The 23,631-nt window shown below is 41.7% G+C and overlaps 3 protein-coding genes across 4 annotated transcripts; 1 reads left to right on the top strand and 2 right to left on the bottom strand.

Moving 5' to 3' along the window:
* The first annotated feature begins 14,626 nt into the window (after positions 1–14,626).
* LOC133994384 (histone H1-like) lies at positions 14,627–15,229 on the top strand. 2 transcript variants are annotated; one of them, XM_062433630.1, is made up of 2 exons: positions 14,627–15,139; positions 15,182–15,229. In XM_062433630.1, the coding sequence occupies exons 1-2, from the start codon at positions 14,627–14,629 to the stop codon at positions 15,227–15,229; spliced, it is 561 nt and encodes a 186-aa protein (XP_062289614.1). The 2 variants fall into 2 exon arrangements, with proteins under 2 accessions (XP_062289614.1, XP_062289613.1); XM_062433629.1 differs by having other exon boundaries at positions 14,627–15,229.
* A 1,974-nt stretch (positions 15,230–17,203) lies between these two features.
* On the bottom strand, positions 17,204–17,572 carry LOC133994394 (histone H2B 3-like). The gene has a single exon (XM_062433640.1). It carries the CDS (start codon positions 17,570–17,572, stop codon positions 17,204–17,206), a length of 369 nt encoding a protein of 122 aa, XP_062289624.1.
* Positions 17,573–18,646: 1,074 nt separating this feature from the next.
* Positions 18,647–18,937, bottom strand: LOC133994396 (histone H4-like). Its single transcript, XM_062433642.1, has one exon. It carries the CDS (start codon positions 18,932–18,934, stop codon positions 18,647–18,649), a length of 288 nt encoding a protein of 95 aa, XP_062289626.1. The 5' UTR covers positions 18,935–18,937.
* Between the last annotated feature and the right edge of the window lie 4,694 nt (positions 18,938–23,631).

The raw sequence follows: 23,631 nt of genomic DNA, 5'->3' as shown, positions 1-23,631 counted from the left end.
ATTCAAGATAGCAACATACCTAAGAGAATATGGATCCTAATAAGAGAATAAGGAAGAAACAAAAGTAGTTACCAAAATTGCTACTCTCACTCAGTGTATGCCTGAAGATCTGACAGAAGATGACAAACAATAATTAATTGAACACCAGATCAAACTAGATGAAATGTACAGAGTCAGAGCAGAGGGAGCGTAAGATCCAGAAAACAATGGTTGGAGGAAGGAGAACAAAACACAGCATATTTTTTTAGACTGGAAAAGTCACGCAGTAAAGCGAACTGCATTCGAAAACTTAACATTGATGGCACTGTCACAGATGATCCACAGAAGGTATCCAATCACTGTTTAATGTTCTATAAGAATTTATATAAATCACAATATGATAAAACCGCTACAGATGATTTTTTTGGATATCTTTCTCAATTAAAATGTATTAATAATGACCAGAGAGACATCTGTGACAAGCAAATCACTTTGGAAGAAGTCAGTTCTGCTATCCAGCAACTTAAATTAAACAAGTCTCCTGGTACTGATGGCTTAACATCTGAATTTTATAAAATATTTGCTGAAAAACTTGCCCCCTTCCTCCATGGTGTATTCACCGAATCCATTCATAAACAAACTCTTCCTCCTACCTTAAACCAAGGGCTCTTAACACTTATCCCAAAGCCCAATAAAGACCCACTCCGCATAGATAACTGGAGACCTATTTGTCTCCTCAATAATGATTATAAAATTTTAGCTGGAATCTTTGCCAAAAGACTTAAAGCAGTACTGGATTACATTATTGATGAAACGCAAACAGGATTTATGAAGGGCAGACACATATCCAACAACATAAGACTTGTCCTGGATCTTATTGATTATGCTGACTACTGCCCTGATGACAGTTTTATTTTATTTCTGGATTTTCGCAAAGCATTTGATACCATTGAACACACATTTATGTTTCAGGCATTACAGAAACTTGGTTTTGGTAGGTACTTTTGTTCAGCAATCGAAACTATGTATAATAAAGCAAACTGTTCAATTAAAATGCAGACAGGTACTTCCCCACGTTTTGATTTGAGCTGTGGAATCAGGCAGGGATGTCCTGTGTCACCATATTTATTTTTGATATGTGCTCAGTTGCTCTCTGACTTCATCAAGCAGAGCCCCATCAAAGGGATATCCATAGCAGGCAAGGAAATCATCATTAGTCAACTAGCAGATGACACTTCCTTATTTTTAAAAAATGCCTCACAAATTTCTGTTGCTATTAACCGAATTTCAGCTTTTTCCAGTGCATCCGGACTTCACCTGAATTTAAGTACGTGTGAACTGTTACCACTTAAAAACTATACTCTTTCATCTATCTCGAACATACCTGTAAAAGAGTCTGTCACCTATTTGGGAATTACCATCAACAAAAACACAAGCAACAGATGCTCTCTGAATTTTACCCACATTATAGAAAGAACACAGAAAAAATTCAACTCATGGTTTCAGAGAGATCTGTCCCTTCAGGGCAGAATTCTTTTATCTAAAGCAGAGGGCTTATCCCGGCTTACATACACAGCAATATCTCTGGAAGTAAATAAACAGACCACTACTGCCATTGACAACATTCTTTATAACTTTGTGTGGAAAAACAAAATCCATTACATTAAAAAATCAAGTTTAATGAACTCATATGAGAATGGAGGTTTTAATTTTTTAGATTTCTCCACTCTTAATAACACATTCAAAATCAACTGGATCAAACAATTCATCAGAAACCCAACTTCAATCTGGAACTTCATTCCCAACTATATATTTTCCAAAGTCGGTAGCCTTATTTTTCTGTTACTCTGTACCTACAATATTGAAAAACTTCCCATAAAACTAGCCAACTTTCATAAACAGATACTTCTTTCCTGGTTTTTGATTTATAAACATAACTTCACCCCCCACAGATATTATATTTGGAATAACAGGGACATACAATATAAACACAAATCACTTTTTCTAGAGAACTGGTTCACCCACGGCATTATTTTGGTTAGTCAGCTTTTCAATTCTAACGGCACACTATTATCATATTCAGAATTTCTAAACAAATATACACTTCCTATTCCTCCAAAAGAATATGCAATAGTATTTGATGCGATACCCTCTGGTGTGATTATGTTACTAAAAAATGTTTTTTTTACCTGACCCCTTACCTCTGGAGCCTGTACAGACTGAAGTTGGTCGAATCTGCTTCTCAGCAAAAAACAACCGTACTGTACGTGCATTATTTCAAAAAGAAAACATCAGTACCCCCAATGTTGTCTCATACTGGAATAATTTATTCACAAACCTGATCTGGAAAAACATATGGTCCCTCCCCTACAAATATTTTATCACAAATAAAATCAAAGAAGTATCCCTTAAACTAATCCATCGTATCTATCCCTCCAATTTATTTATGCAAAGATATAAAAAAGACATTAATGAACTCTGCTCATTCTGTAAACAGGCTCCAGAAGATTTTCAACATCTTTTCTGGTCATGTCCTCATCTGCAATCCTTTTGGAAAAATGTAACTACCTTTATCCGTCAAAATTTCGACAAAAACTTTGCTTTGGACTATAAAAATGTATTGTTTGGTTTCTTTTCAGTCACGGCTTCCCAATTAAACCAATATTATATAATCAATTTGATATTATTTTTAGCCAAAGCTCATATTCACAACCGCAAATTTACAAATCAAATACTTTGCACTCACCGTTTCAGAAACGAAATCAAACAATACATCAACCTAATTAGTCAATCTGAAAATAAGAAAGCCATCAAGACCATAGCAATATTTTCTCTGTTTCCACGTTTTAGAATAGACCTCTGTTTGCCTAACATAAAATGTACTTATCCTTTGTCTTCTCCTGCCTGTCATGATACTATGTAACTGAACCTGTTGACAGTATTCCATTTTTTATTTGTAACCCCCTCATCCCTCATTTCACAATATACACCCCAACTAACAAATCTTTCAATAAAAAAAAAGAAAAAAAGAAAAAAGGATGCAGCCCCTGAATTGAGACACAGCCAGTAACTCTCCCTGTTAGAAAGACTGAGGACGGAACTTAAGTTTGTTGTTGTTGTTTCCTTCCTGTCCTATTAATATGTTGCACTCTATGAAGCTGGCTATTATTTTTTTACTGATGTGCCGCATTGAATGATATGTAAGTTATATTAAGTGATGTTTTACTGATTGTTTGTTTCCTCACAACCTGTTTATTGATTGATATAAATTTGACTGTATTTCGGGAAGTTGGCTGTTACGTTATGACCCCTGCTCTGGGTAGTGGGCGGAGCTGTTGAGTTTAACACCGCCCAGCAGAGTTCGTCCATGTCCTCTTTCACGTCCGCAGACACGCTTTAAATACAGAAGCTTCTGTATTTAAACATTCCACACCACAAACCATCTCAGCAGTGACCATCTACCGGTTTTCACCACATTTTCTTTCCACCTTCAAGTTATTGCACGCAAGAGATATCAATACAGAAAAGCAGACTGGGAAACCTACAAAACACACATTGAAATAAAACTAAAAGACACCCCCACCATTCTCACTACCACACCCGACGATCTGGATAATCAAGCCACCCTGCTCAGTCAACTCCTCACCCAAGCAAGAGAAGAAACAATACCGCAAACTACCAACCAGACCACAATACAGTCACTACCCCCTTATATCCTCCAATTGATCAGACAGAAAAGGAAACTGCGAAGAAACTACATCCGGTTCAGATCACCTAACATCAAGACAGAAATAAACAAACTCCAAACCACCATCAAAACACAACTAGTCCTTCATAAACAAAAAACCTGGAAAACTTTCTACAGGCAACTGGACCATGATACAAACCCCCGAACCTTCTGGCAGAAAATCAAGACCATAAATGGAGATCCACAAAACAACACTATCCCTCTGCTGAAATCATCTGGCATAATCATCACCGAAAATAAAGAAAAAGCCACACTCTTCCGCAAACACCTCGAAAATACCCACACATGTCCAAACGACCCCAATTTTGACAACATATGGAAAGACTTAGTGGACAAAGAAATAACAAAACACAAGACCTCACAGACATATACAACTAACCTGAACACAAAGCTCCACCCCCTCACAGAGCCTGTCATCACCCAAGAAATTCAATTGCACTTAAAGAAAATGAAAAATAAAGCACCAGGAGAAGACACAGTTGATACAGTTTTAATAAAACAAGCACCGATAATCTACCTTCAACACCTTGGACAGCTCTTTACCACTTGTCTCACCACTGGCCACTTCCCTTCCCCCTGGAAAACTGCACTCGTCACTATGATTCACAAACCAGGAAAAGATCCCCACAACGCCACCAGCTACCGACCCATAAGCCTCCTCAGCCACATTGGAAAACTGTTCGAACGCATACTCACTTCACGACTACGGAATCACATTGAATCAATGGGTCTCATTGCAATCCACCAAGCTGGTTTCAGAAAAGGAAGAGCCACCACAGACAACATCCTCCGCTTATCAGAAGACATCCACAGAAATTTCAACAAAAAAGAAATAACCCTGGCAATATTCTTCGACATAGAAAAAGCGTTCGACAAAGTATGGCACAACGGACTCATATACAGAATACTAGACTCCAACCTCAAACTTCCACAACCCACCCAGTCCATCATCTCAAGTTTCCTCAATAACCGACAAATCAAAGTTAAAGTTGCCTCGTCCATCTCATCACCCTTTACCCCCCAAGCAGGAGTCCCCCAAGGTGCAGTCCTTAGTCCCCTCCTCTTTCTCCTTTATATTTCTGACATATACTACCCACCGGTCACCATAGCCAAAGTCTCTCAGTTCGCCGACGATCTCTGCTACTGGTCCAGCTCCAAAAGTCCACAACTTGCAGCCAAAAAACTTAAAACATGCTTAACTGAAATAGAAAATTGGTCAAACCTCTGGAGAATCAAACTAAACCCTGCCAAGACACAATGCATCCTCTTTACCAAAAATCAACGCCTGCAACCGAATCTGAATCTGTCACTTTATAATCAACAAATCCCCCTCAGTAAAGAAGCAACTTTCCTCGGAGTGACCTTTCAATACAACATGACCTGGACAAAACATATTGACAAACTGGAACAAAAAGCAAACAATAGACTCAACCACCTCAAAGCCCTCTGTGGAAAACATGGCGCGTCACCCTCAACAGTTATCAAAGTATACATGGCATACATCAGACCACTATTCGAGTACTCCGTTCCCGCATGGATCATCATTTCTGACAACCAACGACAGCGACTACAAACCATTCAAAACAAAGCACTGAAACTTGCCCACAGACTCCCCTTTTTCATCAGCAACCATTACATACAAACAATTACAGGCATTCAGTCCATAAGACAACGTCATCAAACCATAGCTCTCAAATATCTGAAGACCGCTACAACCAACCCTGCCCTACAGAAGACTATCAAGGAGGCCGAGCTCACAACCAACACCCCACTGTCATATATCATCCAGCTACAAAACCACCCACCACCCTAAACCCTTCATGATCCCATGACCCCCCCCCCCGTACTGAACACTGAACACACAAACAAAAAACACACCCACATTAACCCACAAGTAAATCAAAATGAAAAAAGACAAAAAATAATTTTATTTTATTTTATTTATTTATTTAGTTTTTTTTTTTTTTTTTTTTCTTAACCTTTCCTTACTTCTCCTTAAATTTTCATCCTTCTGTCCTTTTAACTTTCATCTATCTCTCTCCCTCTTTTCTCTTTTTCTTCCTGCCTTCGCCCACATGCGCCCTCCCTCTGCCAGAGTCCTGCCCCTCCTGCCGCCCACCAAGCTCCACCTTCAATGAATAGAAAAGGGCAGAAGCCCTGAACTATTCCTCCAGGCTCAAGATAAAAATAGCGAAAAAAAAAAAAATTAAACATTCCATTCGTGACTCAGAGATTCGTGACTCATTCACTCGCTTGTTGAAAGAGAGTTCGGCTACACTGAGCGCTGACGACGACGTCATTCTACACATCCCTGCCTGCTCAGGCTCTGTGCAAGGTAAACGGCAATTGTGGTGACCAAGGCACTTCTTTAATGTTTCACTATTGCTTCACTTTTAGCTGTTTTAGTTCACTTGTTAAATAAGCACTTATGAACAGTCTTCAAAAGCACTAAAACACTATTCTTATTTTATTTAAATTTTTTTTTTTTTTTTTTAAAAATCACAATCTTACAATAAAGAGCCCCTCCCACCTCCCATCCCACTTGCACACACACACACACATACAGAACACCAAGCTGTAACACACCCTCCGAGATAAAATCATGTCCACTTCAAAACCAATCACTACACTAGAAAGGAAACAAATATGGACAACAGCTTTTGGAACACATGGGACAATGCAAAAGGGAAATCAGCCAACAGACCCCAAATCACTCAAATCCAAAGCAAAAAAACCCACCACAGAAAGACAAAGCCCCCACTCCCCAGCAGTACGGACATTCATCACCAACACACTTCAGCAAGTGGAAACAATGGCCCCTACTACACCCCTGGAAGGTAATCCTGCAGCCACTCTGTCCCACCCAAATCCATCTGCTCTTTCAGATACATCATCATCCTCCTCCACCACTGAAAAAATCAATAACCTCATTATCAAGAACATATTTGACCAAGTTAACCACCTCTTTTCTGAACTCTGCAAACACACCCAATCCAGCCCTCTCCACAATGATATCACACAGATGAAATCAACCATACTCACCATGGAACACATTCTGCTGCATGGACAAGATTCCCACACTCTGCCACCCCTCTCCAACAGCTACTCCGACACTGTAAACACAAATATGCACAAATACCAAAGCTTCAATACAGGATCCAGGAAAAGGGCAAGAAAAGCATCCAATAATCAGGAAATAACACCTGTCGTACTGGAAAACTTCACAACTATCAACCACCCATTTGTAACCAACACATCCATTCTCCTAGAAATCCAGAGACTCAAACCCGAAGCAAATCTTGAAAAACTGGTTCACATGCGTAATGGCAACCTTCTCATCTTCCCCAAAGACATCCACTCCCTAAACCACCTGCTATCACCATGGCCTGAAAAATCATTCAATGGAGCACAGTTCACCTGCAGACTTGCACGCAAACAAGGTACCACCCCCCAATCCGAAGTCCCATCCAAACTACTGGTCATTAAAGGAACACACACCAACACCACAGATGAACAGGTCAAACAAGAACTGGAAAAACAAGGCATCAACATCACCAGAATACACCGGATCATAAGCAAAGCCACCCAACAGCCAACCACATTTATCAAAATCCATTTAACCAACCCCGAACAATCTGCTGGCCTCCTCCTCGAAGGGTTCTACATGGACCTCTTCCAGTACAGAGTAGAAAAAGCCCAGCCACCACCCACTGTTAAACAATGCTTCAAATGCCAACAGTTCAACCAGATATCCACCAACTGCACTAACCAAGTTGTCTGCCTCAGATGTGGAGAAAATCACCACCACAAAACATGCACAAAACAAAAACGAGAAGCTAGATGTGCCAACTGTGCTGGCGAACACTCTGCTGCCTCCAAATCCTGCCCGGTCTACCTCTCACACACAACCCCATCAACAAGAAAAGCACCACCCTCCGGTCAGCCTGCCATCACCAATCCCCCCAGTCAGCATCATGACAATACCGACTTCACCCACCTGCGCGATGACCTCAGAAAACTTACCATGGACGAAAAGAAAATTCAAGAGGTAATCAGGAGCATCAGGAAACATACACACACCAACATATAAATCAGCCAAATATAATAATCTGGAGCAAACACCTGACCTTCTGTATACAAATCCCCATAATGGCTTTCACCACTTTTCTACACATAAACATCAGAGGAGTACGAGCAAATAAACAAGAACTTATCCAACTACTCAAAGAAAAAGACATCTCCATAGCCTCCATAAATGAAACACTTTTATCAAAAACCTCACGGATTCAAATCCCCGGATACAACATCATCAGGAAAGAACGATAGACAGGACATGGAGGAGGAGTAGCAATTTTAATCCGAAAAAAAACATTGAATACAGTCAAATGGATCATGACCTCTCATCAGAACAACTCAAAGGAAATGAATATGTCACAATTAAAGCCAAAATCCACTCCCACCACTTCATCACAATCACTAGTGTCTACTGCCCCCCTGGAATAAAACCCTCAGCTGACCTGTTCACTGCTGCCTCCAACACCAACTGTTCCCTCATCATGGGAGACTTCAATGCAAAGCACATCAACTTCTACTGCAATAAAACCAACTCTAGCGGCACAGCACTCCAACAGATTCTCAATAACAATAACTTATCGGTCATTAATACCAATGAACCCACCTACATCTCCCCCGCAACAGGTACAGCGGACATCCTGGACCTAATTCTCTGCACCCCTGACCTGGCTTCAAAACTTCACCAATTCTACACCACAAACCATCTCAGCAGTGACCATCTACCGGTTTTCACCACATTTTCTTTCCACCTTCAAGTTATTGCACGCAAGAGATATCAATACAGAAAAGCAGACTGGGAAACCTACAAAACACACATTGAAATAATACTAAAAGACACCCCCACCATACTCACTACCACACCCGACGATCTGGATAATCAAGCCACCCTGCTCAGTCAACTCCTCACCCAAGCAAGAGAAGAAACAATACCGCAAACTACCAACCAGACCACAATACAGTCACTACCCCCTTATATCCTCCAATTGATCAGACAGAAAAGGAAACTGCGAAGAAACTACATCCGGTTCAGATCACCTAACATCAAGACAGAAATAAACAAACTCCAAACCACCATCAAAACACAACTAGTCCTTCATAAACAACAAACCTGGAAAACTTTCTACAGGCAACTGGACCATGATACAAACCCCCGAACCTTCTGGCAGAAAATCAAGACCATAAATGGAGATCCACAAAACAACACTATCCCTCTGCTGAAATCATCTGGCATAACCATCACCGAAAATAAAGAAAAAGCCACACTCTTCCGCAAACACCTCGAAAATACCCACACATGTCCAAACGACCCCAATTTTGACAACATATGGAAAGACTTAGTGGACAAAGAAATAACAAAATACAAGACCTCACAGACATATACAACTAACCTGAACACAAAGCTCCACCCCCTCACAGAGCCTGTCATCACCCAAGAAATTCAATTGCACTTAAAGAAAATGAAAAATAAAGCACCAGGAGAAGACACAGTTGATACAGTTTTAATAAAACAAGCACCGATAATCTACCTTCAACACCTTGGACAGCTCTTTACCACTTGTCTCACCACTGGCCACTTCCCTTCCCCCTGGAAAACTGCACTCGTCACTATGATTCACAAACCAGGAAAAGATCCCCACAACGCCACCAGCTACCGACCCATAAGCCTCCTCAGCCACATTGGAAAACTGTTCGAACGCATACTCACTTCACGATTACGGAATCACATTGAATCAATGGGTCTCATTGCAATCCACCAAGCTGGTTTCAGAAAAGGAAGAGCCACCACAGACAACATCCTCCGCTTATCAGAAGACATCCACAGAAATTTCAACAAAAAAGAAATAACCCTGGCAATATTCTTCGACATAGAAAAAGCGTTCGACAAAGTATGGCACAACGGACTCATATACAGAATACTAGACTCCAACCTCAAACTTCCACAACCCACCCAGTCCATCATCTCAAGTTTCCTCAATAACCGACAAATCAAAGTTAAAGTTGCCTCGTCCATCTCATCACCCTTTACCCCCCAAGCAGGAGTCCCCCAAGGTGCAGTCCTTAGTCCCCTCCTCTTTCTCCTTTATATTTCTGACATATACTACCCACCGGTCACCATAGCCAAAGTCTCTCAGTTCGCCGACGATCTCTGCTACTGGTCCAGCTCCAAAAGTCCACAACTTGCAGCCAAAAAACTTAAAACATGCATAACTGAAATAGAAAATTGGTCAAACCTCTGGAGAATCAAACTAAACCCTGCCAAGACACAATGCATCCTCTTTACCAAAAATCAACGCCTGCAACCGAATCTGAATCTGTCACTTTATAATCAACAAATCCCCCTCAGTAAAGAAGCAACTTTCCTCGGAGTGACCTTTCAATACAACATGACCTGGACAAAACATATTGACAAACTGGAACAAAAAGCAAACAATAGACTCAACCACCTCAAAGCCCTCTGTGGAAAACATGGCGCGTCACCCTCAACAGTTATCAAAGTATACATGGCATACATCAGACCACTATTCGAGTACTCCGTTCCCGCATGGATCATCATTTCTGACAACCAACGAACAAAACTACCATTCTTACTACCACACCCGACGATCTGGATAATCAAGCCACCCTGTTCAGTCAACTCCTCACCCAAGCAAGAGAAGAAACAATACCGCAAACTACCAACCAGACCACAATACAGTCACTACCCCCTTATATCCTCCAATTGATCAGACAGAAAAGGAAACTGCGAAGAAACTACATCCGGTTCAGATCACCTAACATCAAGACAGAAATAAACAAACTCCAAACCACCATCAAAACACAACTAGTCCTTCATAAACAAAAAAACCTGGAAAACTTTCTACAGGCAACTGGACCATGATACAAACCCCCGAACCTTCTGGCAGAAAATCAAGACTATAAATGGAGATCCACAAAACAACACTATCCCTCTGCTGAAATCATCTGGCATAATCATCACCGAAAATAAAGAAAAAGCCGCTCTTCCGCAACCACCTCGAAAATACCCACACATGTCCAAACGACCCCAATTTTGACAACACATGGAAAGACTTAGTAGACAAAGAAATCACAAAACACAAGACCTCACAGACATATACAACTAACCTGAACACAAAGCTCCACCCCCTCACAGAGCCTGTCATCACCCAAGAAATTCAATTGCACTTAAAGAAAATGAAAAAATAAAGCACCAGGAGAAGACACAGTTGACACAGTTTTAATAAAACAAGCACAGATAATCTACCTTCAACACCTTGGACAGCTCTTTACCACTTGCCTCACCACTGGCAACTTCCGTTCCCCCTGGAAAACTGCACTAGTCACTATGATTCACAAACCAGGAAAAGATCCCCACAACGCCACCAGCTACCGACCCATAAGCCTCCTCAGCCACATTGGAAAACTGTTTGAACGCATACTCACTGCACGTTTAAGGAATCACATTGAATCAATGGGCCTCATTGCAATCCATCAAGCTGGTTTCAGAAAAGGAAGAGCCACCACAGACAACAACAATATTCTTCGACATAGAAAAAGCATTTGACAAAGTATGGCACAACGGACTCATATACAGAATACTAGACTCCAACCTCAAACTTTCACAACCCACCCAGTCCATCATCTCAAGTTTCCTCAATAACCGACAAATAAAAGTTAAAGTTGCTTCGTCCATCTCATCACCCTTTACCCCCCAAGCAGGAGTCCCCCAAGGTGCAGTCCTTAGTCCCCTCCTCTTTCTCCTTTATATTTCTGACATATATTACCCATCGGTCACCATAGCCAAAGTCTCTCAGTTCGCCGACGATCTCTGCTACTGGTCCAGCTCCAAAAGTCCACAACTTGCAGCCAAAAAACTTAAAACATGCATAACTGAAATAGAAAACTGGTCAAACCTCTGGAGAATTAAACTAAACCCTGCCAAGACACAATGCATCCTCTTCACCAAAAATCAACGCTTGCAACCGAATCTGAATCTGTCACTTTGCAATCAACAAATCCGCCTCAGTAAAGAAGCACCTTTCCTCGGAGTTACCTTTCAAAACAACATGACCTGGACAAAACATATTGACAAACTGGAACAAAAAGCCAACAATAGACTCAACCACCTCAAAGCCCTCTGTGGAAAACATGGCGCCTCACCCTCAACAGTTATCAAAGTATACATGGCATACATCAGACCACTATTTGAGTACTCCGTTCCCGCATGGATCATCATTTCTGACAACCAACGATAGCGACTACAAACCATCCAAAACAAAGCACTGAAACTTGCCCACAGACTCCCCTTTTTCATCAGCAACCATTACATACAAACAATTTCAGGCATTCAGTCCATAAGACAACGTCATCAAACCATAGCTCTCAAATATCTAAAGACCGCTACAACCAACCCTGCCCTATGGAAGACCGCACCCTGTACGCGGCTTCAGAGGTTAAATCTGACCCACTGATACTGAAACACAAAGGCTCTTTTAAGAGCCAACCACCTCTTCTGAGAGTTGTCCTGTTGTGTTGATATATGTTTAGACATTAATGTAACTATGAACACCAATAACCATTTACTATATAACTTTGCACATATATACAAGCCATTGACTCCACTTATTTTTCGTTGTATTTTGCTTCCTGGTAGTTAAATAGGCCTTTTTTTTTGTACATGTAATTTCAACAAAGGGAGAAAAGACTTAACAACTTAACCTTAAAATAAATACTGGATACTTCAGGAAGAATGACTGCAGCTAATGGAAATCATAATAAAGTTACACAGTAAGGCCAGTAACAAAACTTCAATCTCCAATATGATTCTGGACAGACCAATGTGATCCTAATGTTCATTTTCCCCAGTTGTACTGAAACATGCAGTCAGATCAAGTAGGTTACTGAGGGTATTATTCCTTGATTTTCTGCCTGAGTCACAACGGTATTATATGTTTTAATGACCAAGATTAAAAATGAAGTGAATGTTATATTATCCAGAGATCTCAACTACAACTTACAGGAAACAACTACTGTACCAGTGCATCGCACATGCCTGTTTATTCCTGCCAGTTAATATGTGCAACATGAACATCAGATACAAATATTGTATTTATCTTGTGATCATAAAGAGTAATTTGTAAAGTCCTGTAACTATGAACCTTTTTAATGGTTACTATTGGTTAACATTTTAAGCCAACTGGGACAAGATAATGACCAATATGATTTCAGGATGAGTAAACTTAAATTTTTTTCAATTTTCAACCATCTTGCTTAAACTACAGACTAGCAGAACATAAACATGATCGTGGATTGTAAACAGCTCTGCTGCTCAAAACGCTTCAACACAGCAGCTGTTAGTCACCCACTGCCTCTGAAGAGCAAGCCATCCTTAAAATATGACAGACCTATTGAAAGCTATATTAGTGAAATGTGTACATAAAAGAACAGTTCACACTTGTGTGTTTCACATTTCTAATAAGAAATGCTGATCACTATGTAAATGTATAGTAGAGTCATGTTCATGAAAACAATGTTCAAAGAGAATTAAAGGACACCTCAGTTCACAGGAACTTTATAGATGTGTTTCTTTGGATGAGAAGTAAAACAGCGTTTGGGAGTAAGTTAATTTTGTAAATATAATTCCCCTAAAAAGGCACAACACAACATTTCCTTTGAGATATGTAAGCAATTGAATATACATATAGACACTACAGAAGCTAATTGTCCTTACATTGGCTGTGAATTTAAAGACACAATTGCTAAAATGACTTCACTGTTTAGCTGTTATTACTAAATAAACTATATACCCCATAATATAATGAATATTAATCATAACTGGGTGTTTCTTTCACATAGTGAATCCAAAGTAAACATGTTAAAGGGAAAACTTTCAGTTTTTTTTATTTCATTATTTCATCTTAAAATACAGCAGAATACACACACACACACACACACACACACACACACACACACACACATAAATAAATATCATAACCGAAATACTTTTGAAATAATTTAATTATGTTAAAGTTCAACAATTATGCATTCATGGAGCAACAATGTAAATGTTATTTGTTATGTAATAACAGACCATATTACTGTGCTGTTATTTATTTGTCAGTGTTCCTGTTTATTACAAATTTAAAAAATATATATAAATAAGAAGTGTAACACACATTGCACTGACTGCAGATAAGTGTTTTTGTTTATTTTTATTAAAAATAACCCTTATGATAACAGAAGTAATGTTCACAGCCACAGAGCAGCTCCGACATTAAGTCTGACTAAACCGAATCGTCAGCCTGATCAGTGTGTTTGCTGCTACAGGAAAAGCTTCATTTTATTACAAAATTATATTCAACAGATGGTTGTTTTGACTTTGACTCTGTGAACAAACATGTAAGCCAGCTGGACAACTGCTTATGGTGGAGCTCGGATGTATTTTACAGCATTTTAGGAGAGAAATGAGAGAGAAAAGCCGCTGCGCAGTGCTGTCCGCGGCGGTGAACAGGTGATGTTTGTTTGCTCCACAAACAAAATGCAGAGATCATCAGAACTCTACATGACTTCAATATGAAGACAAACATGTCCGCTATCCGCTGTCTTCGCGGTCAGCCTTCAGGACTTGTCCTACACTTATTTTTTCCCTCTTTTCTCACTACTAGAAAACACAAGTGTCAGACATTCACACTGCTCTCAGGAGCCAGCAGCGGGATTGAGTCTCCACGGTTCTCATGATGTGTTTAAATGCAGCCTCCTGCCTCAGACTCTCCATTAGTGTACTCAGACTCTGTGTGATTTACGTAGGATCTAAACTCCGAGGAAACAATGGCAGAAGTGGCTCCAGCTCCCGCCGCCACCCCGGCGAAAGCCGCCAAGAAGAAGGCAGCAGCAAAGCCCAAGAATACCGGCCCCAGCGTCAGCGAGCTGATCGTTAAAACCGCGTCCGCCTCCAAGGAGCGGAGCGGCGTGTCTTTGGCCGCCCTGAAGAAGGCTCTGGCTGCCGGAGGCTACGATGTGGACAAGAACAAGGCCCGCGTCAAGACCGCCGTCAAGAGCCTGGTGACCAAGGGGACTCTGGTCCAGACCAAGGGAACCGGAGCCTCCGGCTCTTTCAAGATGAGCAAGAAGGTGGAGACCAAGCCCAAGAAGGCGCCCGTGAAGAAAGCCGCTCCTAAAGCCAAGAAGCCCGCCGCCAAGAAACCTGCATCGGCTAAGAAGCCTAAGACAGCGGCCAAGAAGGCAGCAGTCGCCAAGAAATCCCCGATGAAGGTGAAGAAGCCCGCAGCGGTCAAGAAAGCAGCCAAGAGCCCCAAGAAGGCCGCCAAGAGCCCCAAGAAAGTGGTCAAAAAGGCTCCCGCAGCCAAGAAAGCTCCCGCAAAGAAGGTGGCCAAGCCCAAAGCCAAGAAGGCAGCACCCAAGAAGAAGTGAGCTGTCATCAGTTTGAACACCTCAACCTGAACAAAAGCTCTTTTAAGAGCCACCCACATCTCACCTAAAGAGCATGATCCTGATATGTGTTGCAACCATGTAGTGTTTTCTGTTAATATAATAGAAACAATTGTGCCATGTCCTTTCATTCTGAAAAGTGTAATCATGTTAAAGATGATACATTATCTACATGGCAGCTGGTCATGTGGAAAAAAATGTGACTGCAGTTATTACACACCATCCAAAGACTCTTCAGAGCCACCCACCTCATCTAATGGTGGCGATTCAAAATTTTAACATTTATGTTACCCATTAATTATTGTGTCTTCAAATTTGCTATATAAGTATCTTGAGTTGTCACTCAATTTCTTAACAATAAAAATAAAAATGTACTTAGGTCAGAGGGAGCCCTTTACTTTCAGTACCTGTTATAGGTGGTTAAATGGAAAAATGATAAGTGACTGCAGTTATTTATATTCTGTCAACTCAGTCATATTCTATCATATCTCACTCTCAGTATTCATTTATTAAGCAAATGTCAGTTTTACAAATATGATCTGCAATGAGCTCCACAAATACAGAAAATCACTCAAGATCACACTGAACTGTTGATGTACCACAATGAGAAAAAACTATCTTAACATAAAAATATTAATATGTTAGATCAACATCATAACTATAACGGATGTAGAAACAAATCAGAAATAATTCCTTTTGATGTGTTTTACAGCATAGCTCGTCAAAATGTTGAACCGTATTATGATTCTCGTGATACAACTACCCAGTTTTCCAAATCTGCCATTTTAATCATTACACTTTTAATCAGTTTTTTATCAGAATAATTTTCAGACCTTTTTGAGGGCTGGAGTAAATATCCAGGCTAATAATTATTGGTGATTATAATTAATGATAACAAGTATAATAAATAATTATGTCTGAGTTCCATACATGATAATGTACAGAATAACCTTTGTTATAAGATCCAAGAGCCAATATGATTTCTACACTTCAAGATTTAGTATGGTATTTACTTTTCAATGTTGATGACTCATTTTATTCATAACATTAAATGTTATATTATTCTTATTTGGACTTAAACCGTTACATTCATATGGGTCATTATATAATTTAAGGTACATTTCACTTATGTACAAAAAAACCATGGGCTTTGTATAAGGAATACTCATGGCTTGGTGAATCTGAACAAAAAAACTAAAATAAATGTGTCTGCAATTCAAACTACTGATGGTTCAAGATGAGCAAACAAAAAGGCAAACTATTAAACAGTGTCAGAGTGTTGACAGGTTGTGATGTAATCCCAGACAACCCAGAGTTAAACCTGAAGTTACCTCCTTAACCCTGTGAGCTATGGTGGTCCGCTGTGACCATATACTCAGTCTGAACAAGTCAGATGTGTATGAAGTGAACCTATAGAAGGTAATATTTTGGTGGATTTACCTTTATAACTAGTGTCCTAGAAATGCAATCCTGAAACTGCAGCCCCTGGTATTGCAGGAACATAGTATTATATTAAACTACTTGAACTGAGGAGGAGACATTTGCTCCTTTAAAAAAACAAAACAAAACAAATGTGTATATTCATTGTTTTGTAAACATCAGTGTGGATTATATATTATACTTCATAGTATGGCAGCAGTGACACCTTTTGGCATATTGTGCATATTATCCTATTTTATCACACTTGAGTCTCTGAACACTGCATGCACTACTCCAGAAAATACAGTACATTTCACATATTTAATACATTATATAGTAGTAGATCATAGTTACTGAAGTCTACACATGTTCAGACTTAAAAGGTCTACTGGATCTAAACGTCTGTCTTTATCCTCAAGACTCCATGGATCACAAGATTTATTCTATCTGGACACATTAAAAAAGGAATAAAGCGCTTTGATTAAGTTGTGGGTGGTCCTAAAAAGGACCTTTGGGTTGTTGGTACAGACAGCAGATTTACTTGGAGCTGGTGTACTTGGTGACGGCCTTGGTGCCCTCAGACACGGCGTGTTTGGCCAGCTCACCAGGCAGCAGCAGGCGGACAGCGGTCTGGATCTCCCTGGAGGTGATGGTGGAGCGCTTGTTGTAGTGAGCAAGGCGGGAAGCCTCACCGGCGATGCGCTCAAAGATGTCTCCAACAAAGGAGTTCATGATGCCCATGGCCTTGGAGGAGATACCGGTATCAGGATGAACCTGCTTCAGCACCTTGTACACGTAGATGGCGTAGCTCTCCTTCCTGGTCTTTCTCTTCTTCTTGCCGGTCTTGGTGGCTTTGGACACGGCCTTCTTGGAGCCCTTCTTGGGTGCTTTGACTGGATCAGGCATTTTCAGTGGTTTGGTTTCCACAAAAGAATAATTTTACTTAATCCCACCGGCCAATATATATCTAACTGATGTAAATGATCCTGCGCTGTTACTCGCACAGGATTGGTTGACATCTTGAGCATGCGCAGTACAAGATACTGTCCCTCCCTTCAAGAAGCGATCTGACCGCCTTTTTACTTGAAGACCCCCTCATCTGAGAAGTCTTCACTGTTTATATATGCCGTTCAAAAACTCGCTAATAAAGATTTAGCTTTCCTGTAACTGATGTTTCATTGCTGTTTTTTAATCCATGGATAGTTTAATTTAATCAATCCATAATCCAGTTTTTGGTATTCTCTTTGAAATATATCAATACTTCTAATAACTTAAAACTGAATTGAATTATATTGCTTTCCCATGCTGGACCCAGCTGACATGAGTGAGTCTTCACTGTTTATAATATGCTGGTCAAAAACCCACAAATAAAGATGAATAATTATATTGTATTTAGATTCAACAAAAATATTTACTTTATTGATGTTTTTTTTAAATCCATAGATCCCATGAACAACTATTTTAATTAATTATTATTATAATTTTCTTTTTTTCCCCCTAATTGGTTATTTTTCCCATCAAAACTCTTATGAATATAATTAAAGTCAGGAAGGGTCAGTCAGCAAGAAACACATCTGTTTTACAAAAATGTTTTACATTATGAGGCTGCCTCAATTTACTAAAACATTTCATTGATTCTTCTCTCCCTGTATCTAATACACTATTTAACTAGCTGTTAATTAATTTTTGGGTTTATTAATACCAATGTGTTGCAGATCATCTTTGTAATCCCATTACTCATCTCATATTTATTTTTGAGAAAAGGGGGTCAATCTAGTCATCTCAAGTTAACGAACAGATTTTCAATTGTGCAAAATAGTATGTGATTATTTATTTACATTCCCTTATTAACAGTATTTCAAGCACTGCTTGTATGTTCACATGACATAAAACGGTGATAATAACAGGACAGCTTTCAGAAGAGGTGGGTGGCTCTTAAAAGAGCCTTTGGGTTTTAGTATCAGTGGGTCAAGATCTGGTTTAACCTCCGCAGCTGCACAGAGTATGGCCCTGTCTCTTAAGAGCGTAAACCACGTCCATGGCAGTCACAGTCTTCCTCTTGGCGTGCTCGGTGTAGGTGATGGCAACACACGTGATCTCCAAGAACACCTTCAGCACACCACAGGTCTCCTCGTAGATCAGACCGGAGATACGCTTCACACCACCATGGCGAGCCAGATTTCCTGTGGTGTTATCACGGAGAACTTTACAGTGACACTTGGCGCCTCCTTTTCCGAGTCCTTTGCCTCCTCTTCCTCTGCTGCTCATTTTGACTGATCTTTACTCAGATGAGGACAAGTAGAATAAGAGACTCTTACTAGAACTAGAAGATCATGGGCCTGGAGGGATAGTTCAGGGCTTATGCCCTTTTCTATCCATAGTAGGTGGTCTTGTTTCCTATTTGGTCTTGGTTGGCGGAAAGAGAGGCAGGAGGAGCTGAATGACTCTTGAGGTTGGACGACGCATGTGGGCCATTGCACAAAAATAATAAAACAATTTAAAAAAACTTGTGTTTGGTGTGTGTCACTAACATTGATGTATGCCTGTGCATGTGGGTGATATTAATCAGCAGTGGTGGAATAGTATTCTGTGTATCCAGGTTTGGTTAGTCAGTCATGGGGGGTCGGGTGGCTGAGGGGGTTTGTGCAGCTGTAGGATGAATGACAGGGGGGTGTCAACTATTAATTTTGCTTCCTTTATGGTTCTCTGGAGGGAAGGATTTTTTGTTGCTGTCCTCATGTATTTCAGTGCTATTGCTTGGTGTCTGTAAATGTCTGATAAATTGCATTAATATTCTCCTACACAGTGTTGTTGTTATGTGTTAACAAGACACTGTAGTCCTACAGTGCCACCTTGTGGTCTGTTACACCTTTATTTGGAAGCGTGCCATTTTCTTCTTCTGATGCTAAACTTCCTGCTTCTCTCTCTTCACAACGTTGTGCTCACGTAAGAGGTGTTCACAAGTCATTTTTTACAAGTCCAAGTCAAGTCTCAAGTCTTTGAGGGGCAAGCTCAAGACAAGTCTCAAGTCTCTGGTCAAGAGTCCAAGTCAAGTATCAATCTCTTTTGCCAACACTAAATCAAATTCAAATTCTGACCTTAGAGCTGTACAATTCTTTCACCTTGATGAGTTAGCCTTGTGAGCACCTGCCCCTGTCTGTTTTTGTGGTGTTTTAACTGTCTGCTGTCACTGAAGTTTGTATGTATGTATCTGTTTGTATGTTCAGATGCCCTCTCCTGAAACTGTAACCAAATCTACCTTCGGGTATTAATACATTTACCTTGACCTTGATATAGGACAGTATGAAAATTGATCAATTGTAGGTTCACTATAGATAATCTACTGCAATGTGATGTGAAAAAAACACCCACTAATACTTATTTCAATTACATAACTGTATTTTCTTCAACAAAAATTAATTATTTTAACAATGTTCACATTCATGTTTCTTTTTTATTACAAAACATGAACATCACAGAAACAGAAACACTGTGGTACATGTTGATTATTTTTTTCTCCAAACTGCATATATATATATATCTATATAATGACCATAGTTAACGCAACTTTGTGTTTTTTTAATAATTAGTAGCGGAGTCACTAAGTTAGTGGCACTAACTATCGGAGTCACAGTGGTTTCCTGTCTGAGCTTTCAAAATAAAACCTTTGCTATTGTGCGCTTATTATTATTAACAAACAAAATTGGGGCTTGTCAATTACGGGAGGGCGGTGGGAGATGGGTTCGAAATATGGGAGATCCAGGGAAAAACGGGAGTGTTGGCAGCTATGCCCCCTTTCCCCCACTGTAGCATAAAATCTCCCGGATTTTACTACTCAATTGTTGGCTGGTATGGCATAGACTAATCTTCTGACACATCCTAGACCAGAGGCCTGTACTACGAAGCAAGTTCAACATACCCAGGGTATCTTTCAGTTACCCGGCTTCACTAAACCAAACAATGGACATCTGGATTATCCGTACTACGAACATAGACTATATATAAAATGGACGTAACATCCGTGACGTCACCCATTGGTTTGTGGACTGCTGCTTGGAAGCCAATAGTTCTATATCGTATAGGCTTCGCCCTCTAAGAGCTGTCGCTATTGGGTTTATCCCCGCGCGCATGCGCAGTCGTGAAGATTTCTTTCGCGCCACTGTGCTTCCGCACAGTTGCCCCTCTATGGTCCGCATCCAAGGTATATTATACCTGCGTGACCATAGAACTGCTCCCCTTTTTTTTCAGCGCTTGATGAATGCAGTCGGAACCATCTACTAGCAAGACTCTGCGCCCCGACGGTGTGGTCCGCCTGTGCCCCAGCTGCAGCCGGAGGTACATCATGGGCTTCGACCTCCATCCTCGCTGCGAAGCCTGCCTCGGCGCTGAGCACGCCGGCCTGGCTCTCACGCCACGGGCCACCTGCGCTTTCTGCGCTCGTTTGCCCGCGGCCGAGCTGAGACGGAGAGCCGGCGACTTTCTGTCTCAAGTGCTTGATGGCGAGGGAGACGGCAGCTGGGGTGACCGTGCCACCTTCTCCGTTGAGGAAGCCATGGTAATCCTCGACCAACCTGATGGGCGCAGGGAACCCATGGCAGGGCATGAGCCTGCTGGCTCAGCTCCCTCCATCTGCGGTTCTCCTCCCGGCGTTCCCCTCTCCCTATTGGGGGACCTGGAGAGCGAAATCGTTGTTGACGACGACGAACAGGGAGCCCCGCTCGAGCGGCAATCTCCATCTTCACTGCAGCCTGCCGGCCACTTTCGGCGAGAGCTCTCCTGCAGGACCTGCCGAGCATTATAAGGATGGCGGCTAATCTAAAGAACGTCCCCATGCCTGAAGAACCCCCTGCACCTGTCCACGGCATCCTGGGAGGCGATATTTACGACCTGGAGCCGTCTCGCAGGCAACCCCCGTTGTGGCCGCAGGTATCGGAGCTCCGTCCATTCGTGGACATGGCCTACGCCGAGCCCGGAAAACTGAAGGCGCTGGTGAGTCGTTATGACCCCTTCACCAGAGTCCAGGGGGAAACCAAGGGCGGCTTCCCCTCCGTCCTGCCGCTTGAGGAGAGTCTTGCGACCATCCTGCTGCCAAAGGCTACCTTTTTCGGCAGGCGGAAGTCTACACCGCCATCCCCTCGGGACCAGGTTACCGCTCGCCTCACCGACCGGGCCCACCAGTGCGCCGCTCAGACCGTGGCTAATAACATCGCCCTCCTGTCCTCTGCCGTGTCCACCTTGGCCATGCAGCCTGGCTCTCTCCCACCGGATGTGGCGTCTGATATCGGCAAGGCGATGGCGGCTATCCTGGCTCTGTCCACAGCTACTACAGTATGCTACTGGTCTACAAATCACTGAATGGTTTAGGTCCAGAATACATGAATGACATGTTAGTAGAATATAAACCCAGTAGAGCTCTGAGATCTACTGACTCAGGTCAGATAGTGGAGCCCAGAGTTCAGACTAAACATGGTGAAGCAGCTTTTAGCTGTTATGCTGCACACAACTGGAACAAACTACCGGCAGAACTAAAATCAGCCCCAACTGTGAATATTTTTAAATCCAGGTTAAAAACACTTCTTTTCTCCTCTGCTTATGATTTAGCTCTTTCAAAGCACTTTAAATTTTAATCTTTCATTTGCACTCTATGTCCTTTTAATGATTTTAAAGTAAATCATTATTTTATGCTGCAATCTTATTTTTAATACTCAATATTATAGTATTTTATTCTCTCTTTCTATGTTTCTGTACTTTGTTTTTATTATTAGTGTGTGTGTGTGTGTGTGGGGGGGGGGGGGGGTATGTATGTGTTGGATGATTGGGTTTTATTTTTATTTCTCAAATTCCATGTTTTTTCAATTTTTTCTGTTAAATGTTTCTTTTATGTAAAGCACATTGAGTTGCCACTGTGTATGAAATGCGCTATATAAATAAAACTGCCTTGCCTTGCCTCAGGCCTGGATAATGGCGTGGCAGACGATGCTGCAACGGAACATGTGGCTTCATATGTCCGAGCTGCCTGTTCAGATCAGACGTGAGCTGCTGGATGGTCCCATCAGCTCTGTTGGGCTTTTTGGACCACTCCTGCAGAGCGCCAACAGTCACCTGCAGACCGCCTGCGAAGAGGCTGACAAGGTGAGGAAACACACGTCCTGGAGCAGGGCTACGCCACGTCCCCAGGGTCCACCCCAGGTCTCCTGGCGTGTTGCGGGGGAAATGTGTTTATCTCCGGGATCTGCCGGACACAACGGCTCTTTTCTTAGCCACCCACTTGTCATTAAAGAGCAGTATCCTACCAAACAGCTGGCCTTTGTCTCCACTGGGCATTCCGCCACTGTTTGTACTACACATTTTCCCCACCCTCAAGTTGCCTCAGCAATGCACACACACGGCGCATCCTTTGCTGAGGCTTTTAGATCACTCTCATATGTTTTTAACGGTAAGAGTAAAAAAGCACATGTTGTTAATGATGATGATGGTGATGATGATGATGTTGTTTCCCTCACACACCCCCCGCCTCTTTGCGGCCTCCCTACTTCCCACCCATCGGTGCGAGTTAGCGGAGGTTTTTCGCCTTGGCATGATTCTGACACAGAGCATGAGTGTATGGATGCTGACACACACACTGTCTCGCATCCTGCTCCGCAGCCTTTTCGTCCCCGCCCTCCCATGGGCTGTGCTGAGCGAACAAACGACTCACACAGCGGCGGCGAGGGCTCTGCATTGGCTGTCACATATGTCCACACACGCTCCAAAAGCACTTGCTCGCCCACTTTCAGAGCATTGCTCAACGTGGCGAAGTCTGCTTTCCATGAACAGCTGGATGGACAGACTGATCACGCGGGGCTACACTCTCCAGTTCGCCAGTCCTCCCCTTCCATTCAATGGAGTGCTGGAGACTGTCATGACATCTCAAACAGAGATAGCTGCTCTGACCACAGAGTTGACAGAGCTCATGAAAAAAGGGA

This window comes from Scomber scombrus, chromosome 14 (assembly GCF_963691925.1).
Source record: "Scomber scombrus chromosome 14, fScoSco1.1, whole genome shotgun sequence".
NCBI lineage: Eukaryota > Metazoa > Chordata > Actinopteri > Scombriformes > Scombridae > Scomber > Scomber scombrus.
Note: the sequence above shows the minus strand (reverse complement) of the source record. Positions and strands in the feature narration are given on the sequence as shown.

Coding starts and splice junctions, on each gene's coding strand:
- LOC133994396 (XM_062433642.1), bottom strand. CDS start 18,934: ATGAGCAGCAGAGGAAGAGGAGGCAAAGGACTCGGAAAAGGAGGCGCC.
- LOC133994384 (XM_062433629.1), top strand. CDS start 14,627: ATGGCAGAAGTGGCTCCAGCTCCCGCCGCCACCCCGGCGAAAGCCGCC.
- LOC133994394 (XM_062433640.1), bottom strand. CDS start 17,572: ATGCCTGATCCAGTCAAAGCACCCAAGAAGGGCTCCAAGAAGGCCGTG.